General features: G+C 33.3%; 1 protein-coding gene across 1 annotated transcript in view; it reads right to left on the minus strand.

Annotated features, from left to right (window-relative positions):
• LOC130897133 (uncharacterized) overlaps window positions 1–16314 on the minus strand; it is a 131296-nt gene that overhangs the window by 2939 nt on the left and 112043 nt on the right. Inside the window, exons 6-8 of the mRNA XM_057805761.1 lie at window positions 5043–5210; window positions 1120–1295; window positions 376–759 (exon numbers count right to left, since the gene is read on the minus strand). Coding sequence (XP_057661744.1) covers window positions 376–759; window positions 1120–1295; window positions 5043–5210 — 728 coding nt within the window. The remainder of the gene's footprint in view (window positions 1–375; window positions 760–1119; window positions 1296–5042; window positions 5211–16314) is intronic.

The following is a 16314-nucleotide window of genomic DNA, read 5'->3' on the forward strand; positions in this document are numbered from 1 at the left end:
CTGTATTTTATCTATTTTATTGTTTGGCTACATTCTTAATTTCTTTGTTCCATCCCGTTTCATATTTGGCTATTTTTATATCTATTACATTCAATATTAACTGTACAATTATTTTACCCTAATATCAAATCCAAAACGAAACTAAGCTTCTCCTTGAGCACATCGATTTTAAATTCAAAAAATGTTAACTTTATGATTACAGAAAAAAAAATCAAAATGGAAACATATCCATCCATGAGTCAATATGATCGACCAGTTTACTGTGAGAGTATCTACTCAAGCCACTGGTGTGTATAAAACTTTTTAGGTAATACTACTACTATAAATAAATCTTCTAGATAGTCCAAATTTCTCTCTATTAAAGAACTCACTTACCTCTGCAATAAATCTTTTTGGACAACCGAATCTTCCACCAATCCCCCATTTATGGACGCCATGTGTAGGTCTTCAGTACTAGGACTTCTTTTGAGGGTATTTTTATAAATAGCCGCCATTATCTTCGGTTTGTTGTCCTCAATTGGTTTAGGCATTGCTTGTTCATTACAAACTGAATATCCCTTATACTGACTTGATCCATAATTGTCTATGTCATAACATTGTTGATTTGTATAGCAATATGATGGATGAGTTAGGCTGGTTATGGATTGACTTAAACCCGTTTTCGCTTTGAACGATACGGAATCAGGTGTATCTGGCGATATCATCTCAATGCAATATTCACTCTCATCAAATTCCTCAATAGTTTCGTCATCACTGTATCTAAAATCATCAATCATACAATTCATCAAGGATACTGAATATACTGTTTACACCAACACCAACAATTACACTGTCTGCGTTTCGATAACCAAGTTATCGTCTTCAGAGACTGAAGGTAAACTAATAACTTAACTTAACTTACCTTACCTTACCTTTATACTAAATTTTCCCACCAATAAGCCACCCCCCGCGGAAATTAATTGGTGGGAAAATTTAGTATAAAACAGGTAAGTCAAGTTATTAGATTTTAGTTCACCTTCGGTCTCTGAAGACGATAACTTGGTTATCGAAACGTTCGTCAGACAGTGTAATTGTTAGTGTTGGTGTAGTTGTGGTATAAACATCGGCATGATTTCTTACTTATCAGGTGGGTTATGTACCAGAGCACACTGGTCGCCGACAGATATTATTCCATGCGCTGGCCCTCCAGAACTCGGACTCCTTCTCATTCCTTGCTGTACCTCTACTACAAAAACTCCATCTCTGGTACTTGGGGAATATTTCATCGTAGTTTCTCTGCTGTCTTCTTCAAGGTCCTATACAAGAAAATGATCAAGTATACATCCATAATTTGGAATAAACAAGAATTTCAGTTAATGAAATAGGTGAAGGTAAATCTAATTAATAGTGACATCGAAAGTAAAACAATATTGAGTAAAATCCTCAGAGTGTCAAGATCTGGAGCAGTACGTTTGAGATGGCAGTAGCTAGAGCAAATAGGAGAGGGCATAGCTGTTATAGTCAAAATAAAAAGAGATCAGAGTGCAAATCAAACTGCAACTGGAAGTTAATAAGACATTTAAGTAGGAATCCTCAATTTAACTTTAATAGGTGGTTCACTTTATTTTATAGGGAAAAATATTGAAGAGGTTAGAATTTAAAGTATGGAGAATACATAATTTCCAATTTGAGGTGGAAGGATTTAGTAATCTAATAGCATTAAAGGTATGTTTTAAAATTTTATTGAAGAGAGAAGGTTTAAAATATTTTCCCACAGATTAACAATAATCAATTCATTGACATAACCATTAAGTATGAAATCAAATGATTGATTCAGCCGCAAAACAGTGCTAGACTGAAAAAATTGTTCTTCGGGCAATGCAAAAAATTATAAATACTTCTAGACGTCTAGACAAAGAAAAAATAGGATATAAACTCTGAGGAAATCTCATTGTAATGTTTTTTATGGAATGTATCAATCTCGCATTTATTGTTTATGGCGCTCTTCGGTCTCAGATTCTCCCTTTTAATGAATATTTCTGTTCATTAGTGGAGTTGAGAAAGTACTTTGATATATCAACGTAATAAACCACTAATTATTATACGCCTTGCTAGTGACATATTCAGATGGTAGTCTTTTATTTACAGAATTATTTGTTGTCATTCATTATCGTTTTACTTAAGAAAATGTTTCACTTGCAACTTTTCAAAATAACAAATGTATAGACTTCTCTAATCAGTACTCTAAGCTCTAGCCTCTGGAATATCTAAATTATTTCACAGTTATCGGAGAAATCACTTGAATAAATAATGTCCATTCTAACTTTAGTTCTATTATGTACGACCTATAGTTTTCTATATTCCCAATGCTGTCAGTTATTTTATTATATGCTTCACTAGCTTGTACCAGCGGATTATTTATGCCTTACCAACAGAAAACAACTTGTAAGGGTTGATACAACGATGTCATCTTACAAACCAATAGAATATGGAGTGCTCCAAGGCTCAGTACTAGGCCCTATTTTGTTTCTTCTTTCTAGATATCTGTGGGGAAAAATATCTATTTGCAGACGATACTAGTCTTTTGGAGCAACCCTGATCTCACGGCACTTCATAGGACCATATCTAGTGATTTAATCACCTTTAAATCATGGCGCGATTCTAATCTTCTTTGCCCTAACGTTTATAAAACCAACGTTTTATCATATAAAAATACATTGCAGCTTTTTATATTAAATAACACCACCAATGACGTCGTTGAGTTTGTGAAATTCCTAGTGCTTGTTATGGACAATTCCTTGAAATGGTTACATATTGCCGCCTTATTCAAAAAATTAAGTTCCTCCTGTTTTGCGCTGAGATCAGTTTTCAAAAAACTGAACTTATCCACCTCCTTAACAGTCTATTATGCCCTTATTAAGTCGCATCTCAGTTATGCCCTTTCCTCCTGGAATACGTGTGGTGCGACTCAATTTGAGCGAGTCTTCAAACTACAAAAGAGAGCTGTTAGATATTTACTTGGACTACACAGCAGAGCTCGCTGCACGGACTTCTTTAAAAGATTAAAAATTCTGACTCTTTTTTCTTTATTTATATTTGAATCTGTTTACCTAACTCGTAAGCACGCTTCTCCAATTTCAGAAAGATCGTTGCACGGCTATTCACTTAGGAATGCTGAACACGACCTTAACCGACCTACTCCACGTACAGAATTAGTTACTGGCTCAATATTTTACAATGCAAAAAATGCACAATCACTTGCCTTTCCTCTGTTTATTTTATTTTCATCTTTATTTTATTATTTTTATTTTTGATTTTTAGTTTTTACAAGCTTTTGTCCACAAATTGTAACAATTTTTTGACATTAAACATTTCTCTCTTACAGTTATATGATAGCTGTATATATTATTTGACACAATGTTTGTATTCAATTCAACTGTAGTATTCATGATTTTTTCATACAAATTTACTCTGCAATATTATGTACACTTTTGAGACTTTCACTTACTTTTCTTTTTATACTTTCAGTGCCAATTAGTCTATCATATTTTCAAAATTTCATTTTGAATTAATTGAATACAATTGCAAATTGTTTTTTTTTATGTAAAAAGCAAGTGTTAGAGGGTAAACCCTATTAAACTCGAGTAGTTTGAGTACTTCCTGCCGTGTGGAGATGCCTGTGAAAATTGATTTTGAACTTTCGTAGGTTGTAGTGTAGTAAAAACAGTCTTGGTAGCTTAGACTTCTCCAAGGAAAAGAGTCCCGATAAATTAATGTACCAGGCATCTGCAAGCAATTTTGGTGTTAATCAGCCACGTCTTACTGTCGAGTAGGTCTTGCAGATACTGCTCTAGATGGGACATAGATACTGCTCTAGCATAGACAGCTCAGAAGAGCATCTGCTGTGTTAGTTTTGCTAGAGTCAGGCCAGCGACCTTTCTTCTATCCTCTGGATTATTCTGAGAAGTTTCTGGTTATCTTTGGACTGCTTATATTGTATATACTACTCTACTGTATTGAGTCGAGCTCCCTTAGGGTATGCTTGTGAGCCGAACTCCAAATGTGCGAGCAATACTCCAAAGATGACAAATTCGAGCTTTGTAGAGAATTAGAAGATGTTACGGAGTATATAGCTTTTTGGTCCCCTTTTGCTCCCAATCTCAACACTGAGCAAACTAATTTTCGGTTATGGTGATATTTTATGTCCAGATAGGACCAAATCCTGACCCACAGTGTCAGCCTTCTTTATAGAAACAGAAGTCCGGGCCTTTACCGCATTAGTTATTTCAGTAGTCATGTTTGATGTATAATAAATAAGTACAAATAAGTACTTCTCTCGTCAAGAATTTCTTAGTTATCTCACGTTTTATTTTCCTCGGGAGTTTTTTAACTGTTTCTTCATCCATTTTGTTTCTTCATAATTTTTGTATATTTTTCCGTCTTAGTCTAAAGCTAAACTCATATTTCTGCTTGTTCTATCCAGCCAAGGCCTGGCCTACCATCGTCTGGGTGCTCTCATCAGAAGCAAGGTAGAGATATTATAATAATTGCTAGTGATACACTGACTACTTTTTTCTTGTTTACTTCACCTAGTATTGCTATTTTCATTTCTAATCCGCACACAAATGCTAAATAAAACGTAAGGTTAGGAAATTGTTCACTTTTACTTGAAATTTTGACTAATGGCAACAATGTTATAAAAACAAGAGACTGTCAAGCGACGCGTAGTATTCATCTATGCAATACATTGACCTTGCAATTAATTGCATGAAATTCCTTGCATGTTGTCTTGCTTCATGTCAAACGGCTTTAAGACTCAACACTAATTCATATTTTCGGATACTAATATCATGTAACGTCATGTTATTGATTTATGTTTGTCCATGATACCAAATGTGCACTGTGCAAGTCTGGAAATAATAATAAAAAATTTCTAATGATGATACTGTTGTTTCAAGCGTTTTTAGCGGCTTACTAAGCATATTATCTTGTGAAAAATAAATAAGGGAACAGAGGATTTCACAGATATCCTAAAGAATCAGGAACGACATATGTTAACTCACATTTCTTTCTTCCGTTTCCACAATTAAATGATTATTTTTTAAGGTCATGGTGATAATGCTGCCATTGGTATTTGAATGCGTGTTGCTTCTGAGTTGCGTATTGATCTCCAATCCATTAGCTATTTCCAAATCTTCTGTATTAACTGATAAATGTGATTCCAAGCCACTCTGTAACAAAAAAAGTTATTGAATACTGTAATAAGTTTAAATGCGAATTGATAACAGTTCAATCAGTTTTGAAGTGATCTTTATAATAGTCAGAGCCCGCCCTTTCCAGAATGTACCAGTCGAAGAACAATGATTCCTGGGAGAAATTTCCTGGTAGCCATTGGGGTCGTTTGTATGCTCATGAGTTTAGTGTCGACGTATACTCTTCTTCACTTGGAGGTTGACGTCATAAAATTTGATTTATCTGTCTTCACTGCTGTTCGTGGTCAGTTTTGGAGTAGTCTTCCCTGGCATAGTTCTAGTTTGACTTCAGATCGATCTGGTATATTCAGACAAAATAATTTTGACATTTTGTTATATAATAATTCACTTGGGAAATAATAATTGTTATTTAATCATGGAAAATTACCCAATCTATGACCCTTTATTCAATTTTGATATCGTGATATCTTACCTCTAAAGCTCATTAAATTTGCATAAAATAAAAAGCCTCATTATGTCAGATTTATTAGAAAAGAGTGCCTCATTAACTGAAAATATGAGACAAAGCGATGAGAGATTGTTTTTTGAGGAAATTAGAACAGTACAGGGTGGAATTTTGAGAGTATCAACAAGTTCTTGACTGCCAATTTGCTATCTGAATTCAAATGGCTGCCTATTTGAAAATTTTCTGTTTTTTTATATAGAATTGTTGTTTCCATTATACAAATAACTAGTAAAATATTTGGAAATTCATTTAGAGCGCCACAATACAATCAATCATGAATTTTCAGTGAATAAAACAAATATTTATATAATCAAATCATCATAGCTTGGACGTCGTTCAATGTCATGTAATCAATTGGTCGTTGACTCGACTTATTGTCGTTGATAATAGTCTCTAGTTCGTGCTAAGGTTTGATGCTTGTATTGAGCAATGGTTTTCGACCAACCCGTCCGTCCATCTTTAAATGTCACTCAACATTCGCACTCCGAACATTATCGGTTTGGTGCCATTTTTATTGCGTGCAAGTTGCAATTCTAGGGAAAAATTAGTTTCGAATCTACACAGATATTACGTCTTTCGCTTTTTCAGTTATCCTATGCTTTATTTCCCTCAGAAGTCTTTCAAATGTTCCATCCAATCTCAAATAATTTGTCTATGTTTTCTCTCTCAATTCTATAGCTAAACACCCCTTATTCTATCCAGCCAGGACCAGTCCTCCATCACCAGTGGGCTCTTTTCTACATATCAGACTCCAAAAGCAAGGCAGAAGAAGATATAATTATTACCAATGATGTACTGACCACTTTATTTTCTTGTCTACTTCACCTAGATTGTTCACCTTTAGTTATGGAACTTCGATCAGTGGCAACCACGATGCAACGGCAAGAGACATTTGTAATGTCTATGCAATATTTTGTATGCAATTTTTTGCACTTTGTCTTGAATCACGTCAAGCGATCTTAGGTAATCCACTCCACTCGTTCGCATTTTCCTTCTCTGGCAGTATAAGCAATTCGCCGTTGACTCTCTTCATCAGATGTTCAAAGAATGTGGTTAATCACAATCCTTAATAGTATTTGTGGAGCTTCAATTCCTCCTTTCTTTGAGCCGTCGTCGCCTACGGTTTTCTCGAAATTCTACGCAAACAAACACAACAATTCAATATATATAACTGTTTGATCCAGTTCACTGTTAGATAGCAATGTTCCTATCTTTGATATTTTCATTATTTATCCAAAAATTCTATTTATTGTTGATCTGCGGAAATAAAAAGAAATAATCGGGTGCCAAACAAGATCTGTATGGCGGATGTAGCAACAATTCGATGTTTTGACTGTTCAAATACGTTTGAACTGATGTGTGACAGCTCGTATTGTCGTGGTGGAGGATAATTCGTATTCGGCGATTGGTTTACCTGATTTTTTCCAACACTTTTGACAAATGAATGCTAGTATACCATTCAGAATTGAACGGTGGCAACATTCCATTATTCTGGACAAATTTTGTTGGATTTGGCCCCTCTTGAGAGACATACAATCTATTGTTGTTTAGTTTCTATTCGCAGCCCTTGACATAGCTCGATATGATCAATTAAGAAAAAATCTATTCCAAAAGGGGTGTAACACATTTTCAAATTCCAAATTCTTAATGAAGTACGAAACGAAGTACAAAAATGGTGACATTTACGCCGTCTAGCGAGAAAACTGTTGAGCTAACCCGACTTACAAACGGATATCGTTATTTCACTATTTACGGGTTGATAACATTATGAGCCAAGTACATTAATTTGAAGGATATCTATTGTTTTCAATTAAATAATTCACCTATTATTCGTTGATACCTTGAATTTTCATTCTTCAATGTTAATATACCAAATTTTCAATATTTACATATTTTTTTGTGAATTTCCGCTTTCGATTATTAATCTACCAATCTAAGATTATATTATTTAAGTTGATGTTTATAATTTCACGTAAAAAATTGTTTTATAAAAGTTGATAATTCATATTTTCCCTGTATATAACAAAAGCTGTGAATTATTAATGCCGCCAGATCATAGCATGTATTAAAAATTATTTTCTTTTTGGTTTACATACATGTAACAGTTTATTCATTTAAAAAGTTCAATTTGAATATATTGATTGTTGAAATCACATTGATAAGAGATGCAGTAATCGATTACTCTATGTAGATAATATTTAGTTATTATATAAAATTTCCAAACACCGGTTAAAACATAATTTGTGTTTGACGAATCACCCGGTAACTCGTAGAAAGAATTTACCCTTCTGGCGATTATTATGATCAGAATATCACAAATTACAGAGGTGCGTGATAATGAGGATTTTAAAATGTAATTTTCTTGGCCCATTCTGTTGAGTTTTGGAATGGTCACTCACCCAGGTCCACCATATTTCGTAATATGATAAATTTCGAAGAATAATGAGAAATTTCTTGGGATTCTGGTCGAACATATGGCTACAAAAATAAAACATTGTCGATGTACGGACGGAAGGAAATTAAATGCCGTTATAATTATTATTTTGTCGTGCTTTGCTTAAATTATCAAAACATATATACTTACATCCGAATGACATATTATTGAGAAAATATCAGCATTTACAAGTTCAATTAGCTTATATATTATTGAATGGAGGAATATAAGATTTTTTTTCTATTATTGTTGACGTTCCTGTGCATTTTTGGGTACAAATTGAGCTGAAAAATTGGAAACGTAGGTTTTCTCAAACTAACAATAGCAAAATTTCCTTAAAGAATTTACTCTCCAAAGATTGGTAAAATAACAATATAAGCAGCTATCGCTCAATATTTATAAAAGGGTGGCAAGTATCATGAATATTTCGGTAATTATCTGGATAAGGTTACACCCCTCCGATTTCGTTAAAATTTTAGTAATTATGTTATAGAGAATATATACATATACAGGGTGATTCATTAAGAATGTCCAATCTCTGAACTGTAGATTCTAGACCTCGTAATGTGACATACTGTGAGATTGAGGCATGTTTGGGTATTAGTTCGCATATATTCAATATTGCATGAACATTTGGATATCAAAAATATTTGTTCGCGTTGGATCCCGCATAATTTTAGCGCTCAAAAAAAGCTTGTGTCCATTGGTGCAAAGAAATGCTGAAGAAGATTAATCTCCAAAAGACGTCGATAAGATCATAGCAAGCGACGAATCATGGATCTATGTATATGTCACCACCATTCCATTGGAGTAGAGCAACCGTCAATTCTGAATAGTATATCAGTATTTGTTTGCCAAACATGTTCGAAATAATCAGTGAAACCAATTTCATAACACGAATCCTCCTCCGCTACGACAATGCCAGTTTTCATACATCAGTTCAAACAGAAACGTTTTTGAACAGAAAACATGAAATTGATGCGTCATCCGCCGTACAGTCCTTTTTTGGCAATCAATGATTCCTTCTTATTCTCACAGATTGAAAATAAATTGCGAGGTTAACTTTTTTCTATATCTTAAAGAACTGGTAGATGCGTTCAATTCACATATATTGGAGATAACTCAATCGGAATAGAAAAAATGCTTCGACAATTGGTTCAAACGCATTGCAATGTGTATTGACTTCAAATGAGTTTCTGAGAATATTTTGACAAACAATAAAGCCATATCCAATTATAAATATTTGTTTTTATTTGTTTATTTTAAAACTTAAGTAACAACCCTTGGATTAAGTTACTTTTTACTACATTCGATCACAAATAATAAATGAATACTTGATTGAATGTATTCGCAAATATTGTCTGTGAAGATGTTTCCTATAAAAGTATTCATTTGTAGTTATTTAGAATTTCCAGAAATTAGAAAGAGTGTGTAGTATTAATTTATTCTTCATTTAAAAATAATTTTTAAAATAATCTGATATGATTTAAACTCAAAACAATAAAAAATACATTTCTATAAATATCCATATTACTCAAAGTTTTCACTTCTTAGACTTCGTTATAGATTTTTTGTGATAATTTATCTGTTTTTCACAGAAAAGAGACATAAAATCAAGAGAAATTATCACGATAAAACTATATTAAAATAGTATTGAATAGGTGAAATTGAATTCATTATCAAAAAATATTGGTTAAAAGTGAATATTGATGATAATATCTGAGTTTAAAAATTGTTTCAGAAGCGTGCGATGTCCTTCCAATACATTTATCGTAAAAACGCAACAGTTTATTCAAATAAAAGTCAGCCAACCCACACTAATAATCCGAAACCCAGTCCTGGCCTTGACTTTCTAAAAATAACGCAGTGTTTTCGTCTAGTCACTATTATTGCATAGATAGCATTTAAAATGTGCACAACACGGGTGTAATAACCGCCGAAAATGCAATGGAACCGCGAACGCTCTGTTTCTAACACCTTCTCTTTCTATCGTTGCGCTTTAGAAAGGGAGAGTATAGATTATGGTTGTCGTAGGCGGTTGAGTGTTTGACATTGCAATTTCGCAAAGTCAAATAGCAATGCTTTAGACAAGGAGAGGAATAGAGAAAAAATGTTTATTGAACTTGGGTCCTAATCTTTAATTTCGTTGACCATTGGCGTGGAAAAAAGAGGCATCAGTAATTTAAGAATTATTATAGGAATTTGGTATTCTTGAATATTTAGATAAATATATAGATTTTTCGTGAAACCAAAAAGGAGAGGAGCTCTAACTTGCATACACTGTTCTCATAGGAACTTTTGACACGATGGTACGATATATATTGTTGATTCCTCGATCCGAACACTTCTTTTGATAGCTTCTCATTTGTCTAAGAGTTTGAACTCTTAGAAAAATTAGAAGCTATCAAAAGAAGTGTTCGGATTGAGGAATCAACAAAGTGTCGAGGATAGTACGGAGACCAGCAAAAATCAGGCAACGCTCTTGAAAAATTCTGCATGGGGTGTGTGTGTGTGTGTGGGCAGGTATTCATGCATGAGGTTCTTGGATCCGTACTCTTTGAAGGTCACGTGACGGATGAGCATACGTCATTTCAGATAAGATTCACCACACTACGCGTTATGCGTGCGGTAGTACCATAATGATCATTTGATGAATGGATAGGCAAACCCTCTGATTCCTGCCGATGAGGACTTCTCAACAACCGCTTTTTTGGAAAAGGACCACGCATCCTTCTCGACCTCCAATTCCGTTGAGCAGCGTTGACTTGAATGCATTGATTAAGATGGGCATCAAAGTGGACACTTGCAGTAATCCTTTTTCGAATCCTTTTTATAATTTCTTTTAATAAATTAATTTTTAACCTGTGGAAAACATTTTTCTGATAGTTTTTGAAGTCGAGATGAAAGGTTGACTCTTCGACTCAACTTCAGTCTTCATCAGAATATTTATAATATAATTATGTATAATATATTTTGATAAAGACTGAAGTTAAGTCGAAACAACAATATCTATCTTTTAGAAATTATTAAAAAAGAACTAATTCTGAAACAGAAGAGACCTAGAATCAACTCCACATACATATGGATAGTATGGAGTTTACCTGCTCAGATTGCTCCCGTTCCTATATTGGCCAGACAAATTTCCATCAAAGCAAAGGAACACATGTCTGCCCAATATTTTGTCCGTACCGTACATACAATCGATTCCAATAGAACCAAAAACATCGCTCCATTCCGCTCCTTCAAGTCCAGGATTATTCAAGAAGCTATTGAAATAGAGAAACGTCCAAACACCTTCTTCATCCACTTCGCTCTATTACCACTTCGGCCAACAATAACATTTACTATACAAACCCCCGAGAAACTAATCTCCACACATTTATCTCCTCTCCCGCGAATAATATACTCGCCAATGGATACCCTATAATTACAAATTCCGGGCGACTAGCCCACCAGTTAGCTCAATACCAGCCGGGATTGTGTTAGTGTCAACAGTATTTTCGATGGTAAGCATATTATTTTTACTTTCTATTTTAATTTTTTTATATTTTTTTGTTTCAGCTTCTCATTTCCTCGATGAAATTCCAAGGAGTAGGCAGATTGAGACCATGGAATCGCATCACTTCTTATCAATGAAGGAATAACCACCTATCTACACCTTTCTCGAAAGTGATTTTATAACAGAAGAAACCCATTTCGATGGACCTCTAAAAATTATTTAAAAATTTAATATTTTGAAAATATAAACTGCCGTTCTTTAAAGGAGAAAACAACTGCTTTCCTGACTAATGCCACGACGATTATTTAATTACATCTCCTCTCTAGAGCGAGATGTTCATCGACCTTTTTGTCATCATCATCAATGGCCCCAATTGCAAGGAGAGGGTTGTAACTACTAAATAGTTTCGACGTTATTACGTCTCATATGAGTGGTATAACAAACTCTCTATTGGGCTAGAGACTCGAATTGAAGACAACGTCCAAAAGCGCAGCTATTTGGTTCATGTAGCTTAACATTCCCCAGCGAACGCCATCCTCACTTTCAGCTGCGAACCACTGGTCAGGCAGAAATCTAGTGTTGTCTAGATTCCATTTTGAGGGTATATGAGGTGAGTCAAATGACAAATATATTATTTCTACTGTTCACTTCTTAAAATTATATCAAAATTTAATATTTGTCTCCAATCAGATGACTTCAAATTAATTGGTTTCATTGGATATTTACTGGAGCGAAAAAATTCCTTTCTTATGAGAAAATATAATAGTATATAATAGACTAGGAACAGATCGGACGCGTTACATATATTACTTCGGGAGGATATATTGTTTTTATCTAGGGAACCGTTCATTTTTAACATTAAATATGAACAAAATTTCCTTTTTATCTTTTCCTTATCTACTATTTTCCATTTTTATTGCGTACTTTAATATATAATAAACAACAAAACTCACGGTTTTATTCTTTTTTTTTTTCACAAGCCTATGATTAAATAAAAATAGAAATCTGTTTCAAGAGAAATATTTATTTTAGAAAATTGATTTGGATCTGATTTCTAATGAAGCATGATAATTTCATCCCCTTATAAAAGTGATAAAGACGGAAATACCAGTTGGCAGCCGTAATATATTGCAAAGCTCCTGTTTACAAAAATTTAAAAAAAAAGGAAACTCCCCATCACATGGTAGGTGTAATATCTAGAAATCTGATGAAATAAGGATATGTAGATGCACGGAAAATCAATCTCAATTTACGAAGGTTACTACTTAAGTTTTGAAATAGACCAATAAAAACAAATAATCAAAATTGGATATGGCTTTATTATTTTTTGAAATATTCTCTATTAACAGCAATCCTGTTTTGCATGCGTTTGAACCAACTTCCAAGACATGTGATTAGAACGCATCAACCGCTTCTTCAAGTTGACCTCGCAATTTATTTTTGATCTGCGCATGGATGTTTACTGACATACAGCCAATTTTTGACGACCTTTACGAAATTCATCTTGTAGTGGAGTGAAACCGCGGAATTGAATTCGGAAAACCAGCGGAACAATGTGGCCCGAGAGGGTGGTTCATCACCAAAAATCGAAGCGAGTTTTTCGACATAGGTACTGCTGTTGGTTTAATCCACGTCGGATGTCACAGAAAATAATCGCACGAAAATTTCAAGTATCTGTTGACAACGCAAATAACTCTTGATGTGAATATGTCAGATTTGACATATTCACATGAATGTTGATATATCTCGAAACTTAGGTAACAACCCTCGTCATTCGAACGAATCACCTTCTGAATTTTTTCGGTTGAATTTGGAAACAGCCTGCACGTACGTCAATGGAAATTTTATTTGCAAGATGAATATTTAGTGATGACGTTTTATTTTTTTAGGTGGTATTGAATTGAGGCCAATGCACTTTGTAAATGGTCCTCCGTTTCGTTACTTTATAAATAAGAATTTGATAATTGTTTGTTAAAGTTTTTTTCAACAACGCAAATATTTGAGTTCACAAAATCATCTTAGCTTGTTTACATATGCACTTTGGTGTGTCTGATTTTTTTTTTTTCAATTAGTGTTATAGTCCCGACAATGTAACTTATTCCGAAAAAATAACTACATGTACTGATCATAAAATATCATTCAAGTAAATTTTAGTGAAAACAAAAGGCTTTTATCTGAAATTCAAAATTTTGTAAATCTCATTTATGTATCATCAAAGAAAAATTTATTGACAAACCGAAATTTGAAATTTAAAAGTCAGCTGCAATACCGTTACGTAAAAACAATCAAATTGAAGCATTAGCGGTACAGGAATTCTAATTATTAATGTATGTTATAAACTACCAGACAGAGAAATTGCTTTGTTCACAATTTATTGGTATTTGGATAGTTGTTTGTATTTTCAGAGAGCAGACTAAAGCCGCTAGTTATTAAACTAGTCATTATTCATATTGAGACCAATAAATGCAGCAATAATATTTGTAGTTATAGTTCTGTATCAACAGAAGTGGACTGAATGATTCATGGACTTTTCAAATGAAACCATCATTTTGAGTTGGTGCAATTTATTTTCAAACTTAGAGCTATTAGCTGAATAAAACTCCAAGAATAAACGCCCCTATTAATTGAACATGATCTTATCAATGGATAAGTTTCGAGTTGGATTGTCAACGTGCTTTAAATTTTCTAATGTGCTTTCTAATATTGGTCGAACTTTGAATATTTTCTTCATCGAATCAAAAACAACGTGTACATCTCAACACCCTCTAGATTATTTGAAATCTGTGTCTAGACATCGTTCTTCTAAACACTAAATAGATTCAATTATTACACTATTTTAGGAGAAGCAGAAGGACTGCTGCACTAATGAGGTAAAAAAATTCCTCGCTCCATACACAGTCATGTTGTTTATCGTTGTTTTATATGTGACTTTTCACTATGACACAGGAGGAGAATTTTTATTGATCTTAGTATATTCCAATCAAATTGATATCAACGAGATCGACGTCTATGTTTCCCTGATTTTATTTATTATTATTTGACAACAGCGGGGCTTCTAGAGTATAATCTGTCAATGAAACTACGCTTTTGGTATCAGCATTCGAAAGAGAAAAAGCTTTTCTGCACGGTATTTCGATTCAAAATTGATCATAATTAATGTCTCTCACTATTACTTTGATTCTGTGAATATTTTTTGTTAATTAAACATTCCTCAGCTGGTTCTTTTCATCAATACCATTTTCTCGTTTCAATTTTCTTGCTTCACCAATTTGATAAGCTAAGATTGGGCGTGAAGGCTTTGAATCTACATCACTAACACTTTGCACTATTAATCTATTGTCAATAGGTTCACCAAAAGATCTAAAAATAAATATCAAATGAGTTCCAAAATATGAAAAATTAGTAAACGTTTACATTGCTTGGAAAAATATTTAAAAGTGATTCCCTCCAATTCGAATTCAAACGAGATTGAAAGGCTACTAAAAGACTTGACTTGGTAAGTTCATATTGTGTTAAAGGCACGAAACACGGTAGTTCGTGAGCGACCTGAGAATACTAATCTGATGGAGATCAAACTAACTGCAACTGGTCGATTACATTAATGCTGTGAAGAACTGTGAGTACAGAACAAAATTTTGCTCAAAGTATACTTTGAAGCCCTGAGATGATTACATGTGATGTAAATTTCTTCTAGAAGAACAGAGCTGTGAAGGCAATAGTGAAATATATACTTATATCTCATTTTCCAAGGATTGGGATTTATTGATCTCAATTTCAACCTCTAAGTGTAGATACAGCATTGTTTCTTATTCTTTATAAGACAAATTGACGTTTGTTAGTTCTTTCAGCTATTTCATAACATTGTTACTACTGTATTAACAAACAGAAAGAGAAAAAGAACTTTAAAATTCATTTTATCCAAATTATACATTAAAAAAAGGCACTCAGTCTTAAACAAATGGAAATCAATCCAGGTTCTTAGCCGAAATTATCCTCGCGTGATTATGGTACGAATTAAAACTACTCTCATGTTAATTTTGAGCAAAACTAGACCATGTGGCGTTAAATTGAACATTAAAATCTGAAACAACATAATCATATATAATCTTTAAATTAGTGTTGAATCTTACATTGTCAATTTTTCTAAACTTATGATATAAATGAGAAAAAAGAAATTAGGAGATTGTACCCTCAGTGTATTACAAAAAAATAACAGAGATTGAATAAGAACATGTTAAAAAAGTGGAAAAACTATAAAAGGAAAGAAAAGATCGAACATGAGTTACTTGTAAACAAATGAAAAATTTGGGAGTTAGTGTTTCAATAGGACTTCAAACGATTAATTGAATAAAATGAAGAAATAAATTCCAGAAGTGTGCAGGGATACAAATCAATGTAAAATAGACTTTCAAAACACGTAGTGGAACATACTGAATTGCACTGTAAACGCAAAAATAAACAATTGTTATAATTATAATAGTTTCTAGAAACTGATAGTATATAAAGTTCAATCCAATTTTATATATTACAGTTATCTAGTGCGAATAAATTCTATAACTGATAAAATGATATTCAAATTTTTTATGCAAATTTTCCAACATCTATCATGATTGACAGACTTGACAGATTATTATTCTTCTGATCGTTGTATCCACCTATTTAGAATTATTGCGTAGAAATGGTG

This window comes from Diorhabda carinulata, chromosome 8 (genome assembly GCF_026250575.1).
Source record: "Diorhabda carinulata isolate Delta chromosome 8, icDioCari1.1, whole genome shotgun sequence".
Taxonomy (NCBI): domain Eukaryota; kingdom Metazoa; phylum Arthropoda; class Insecta; order Coleoptera; family Chrysomelidae; genus Diorhabda; species Diorhabda carinulata.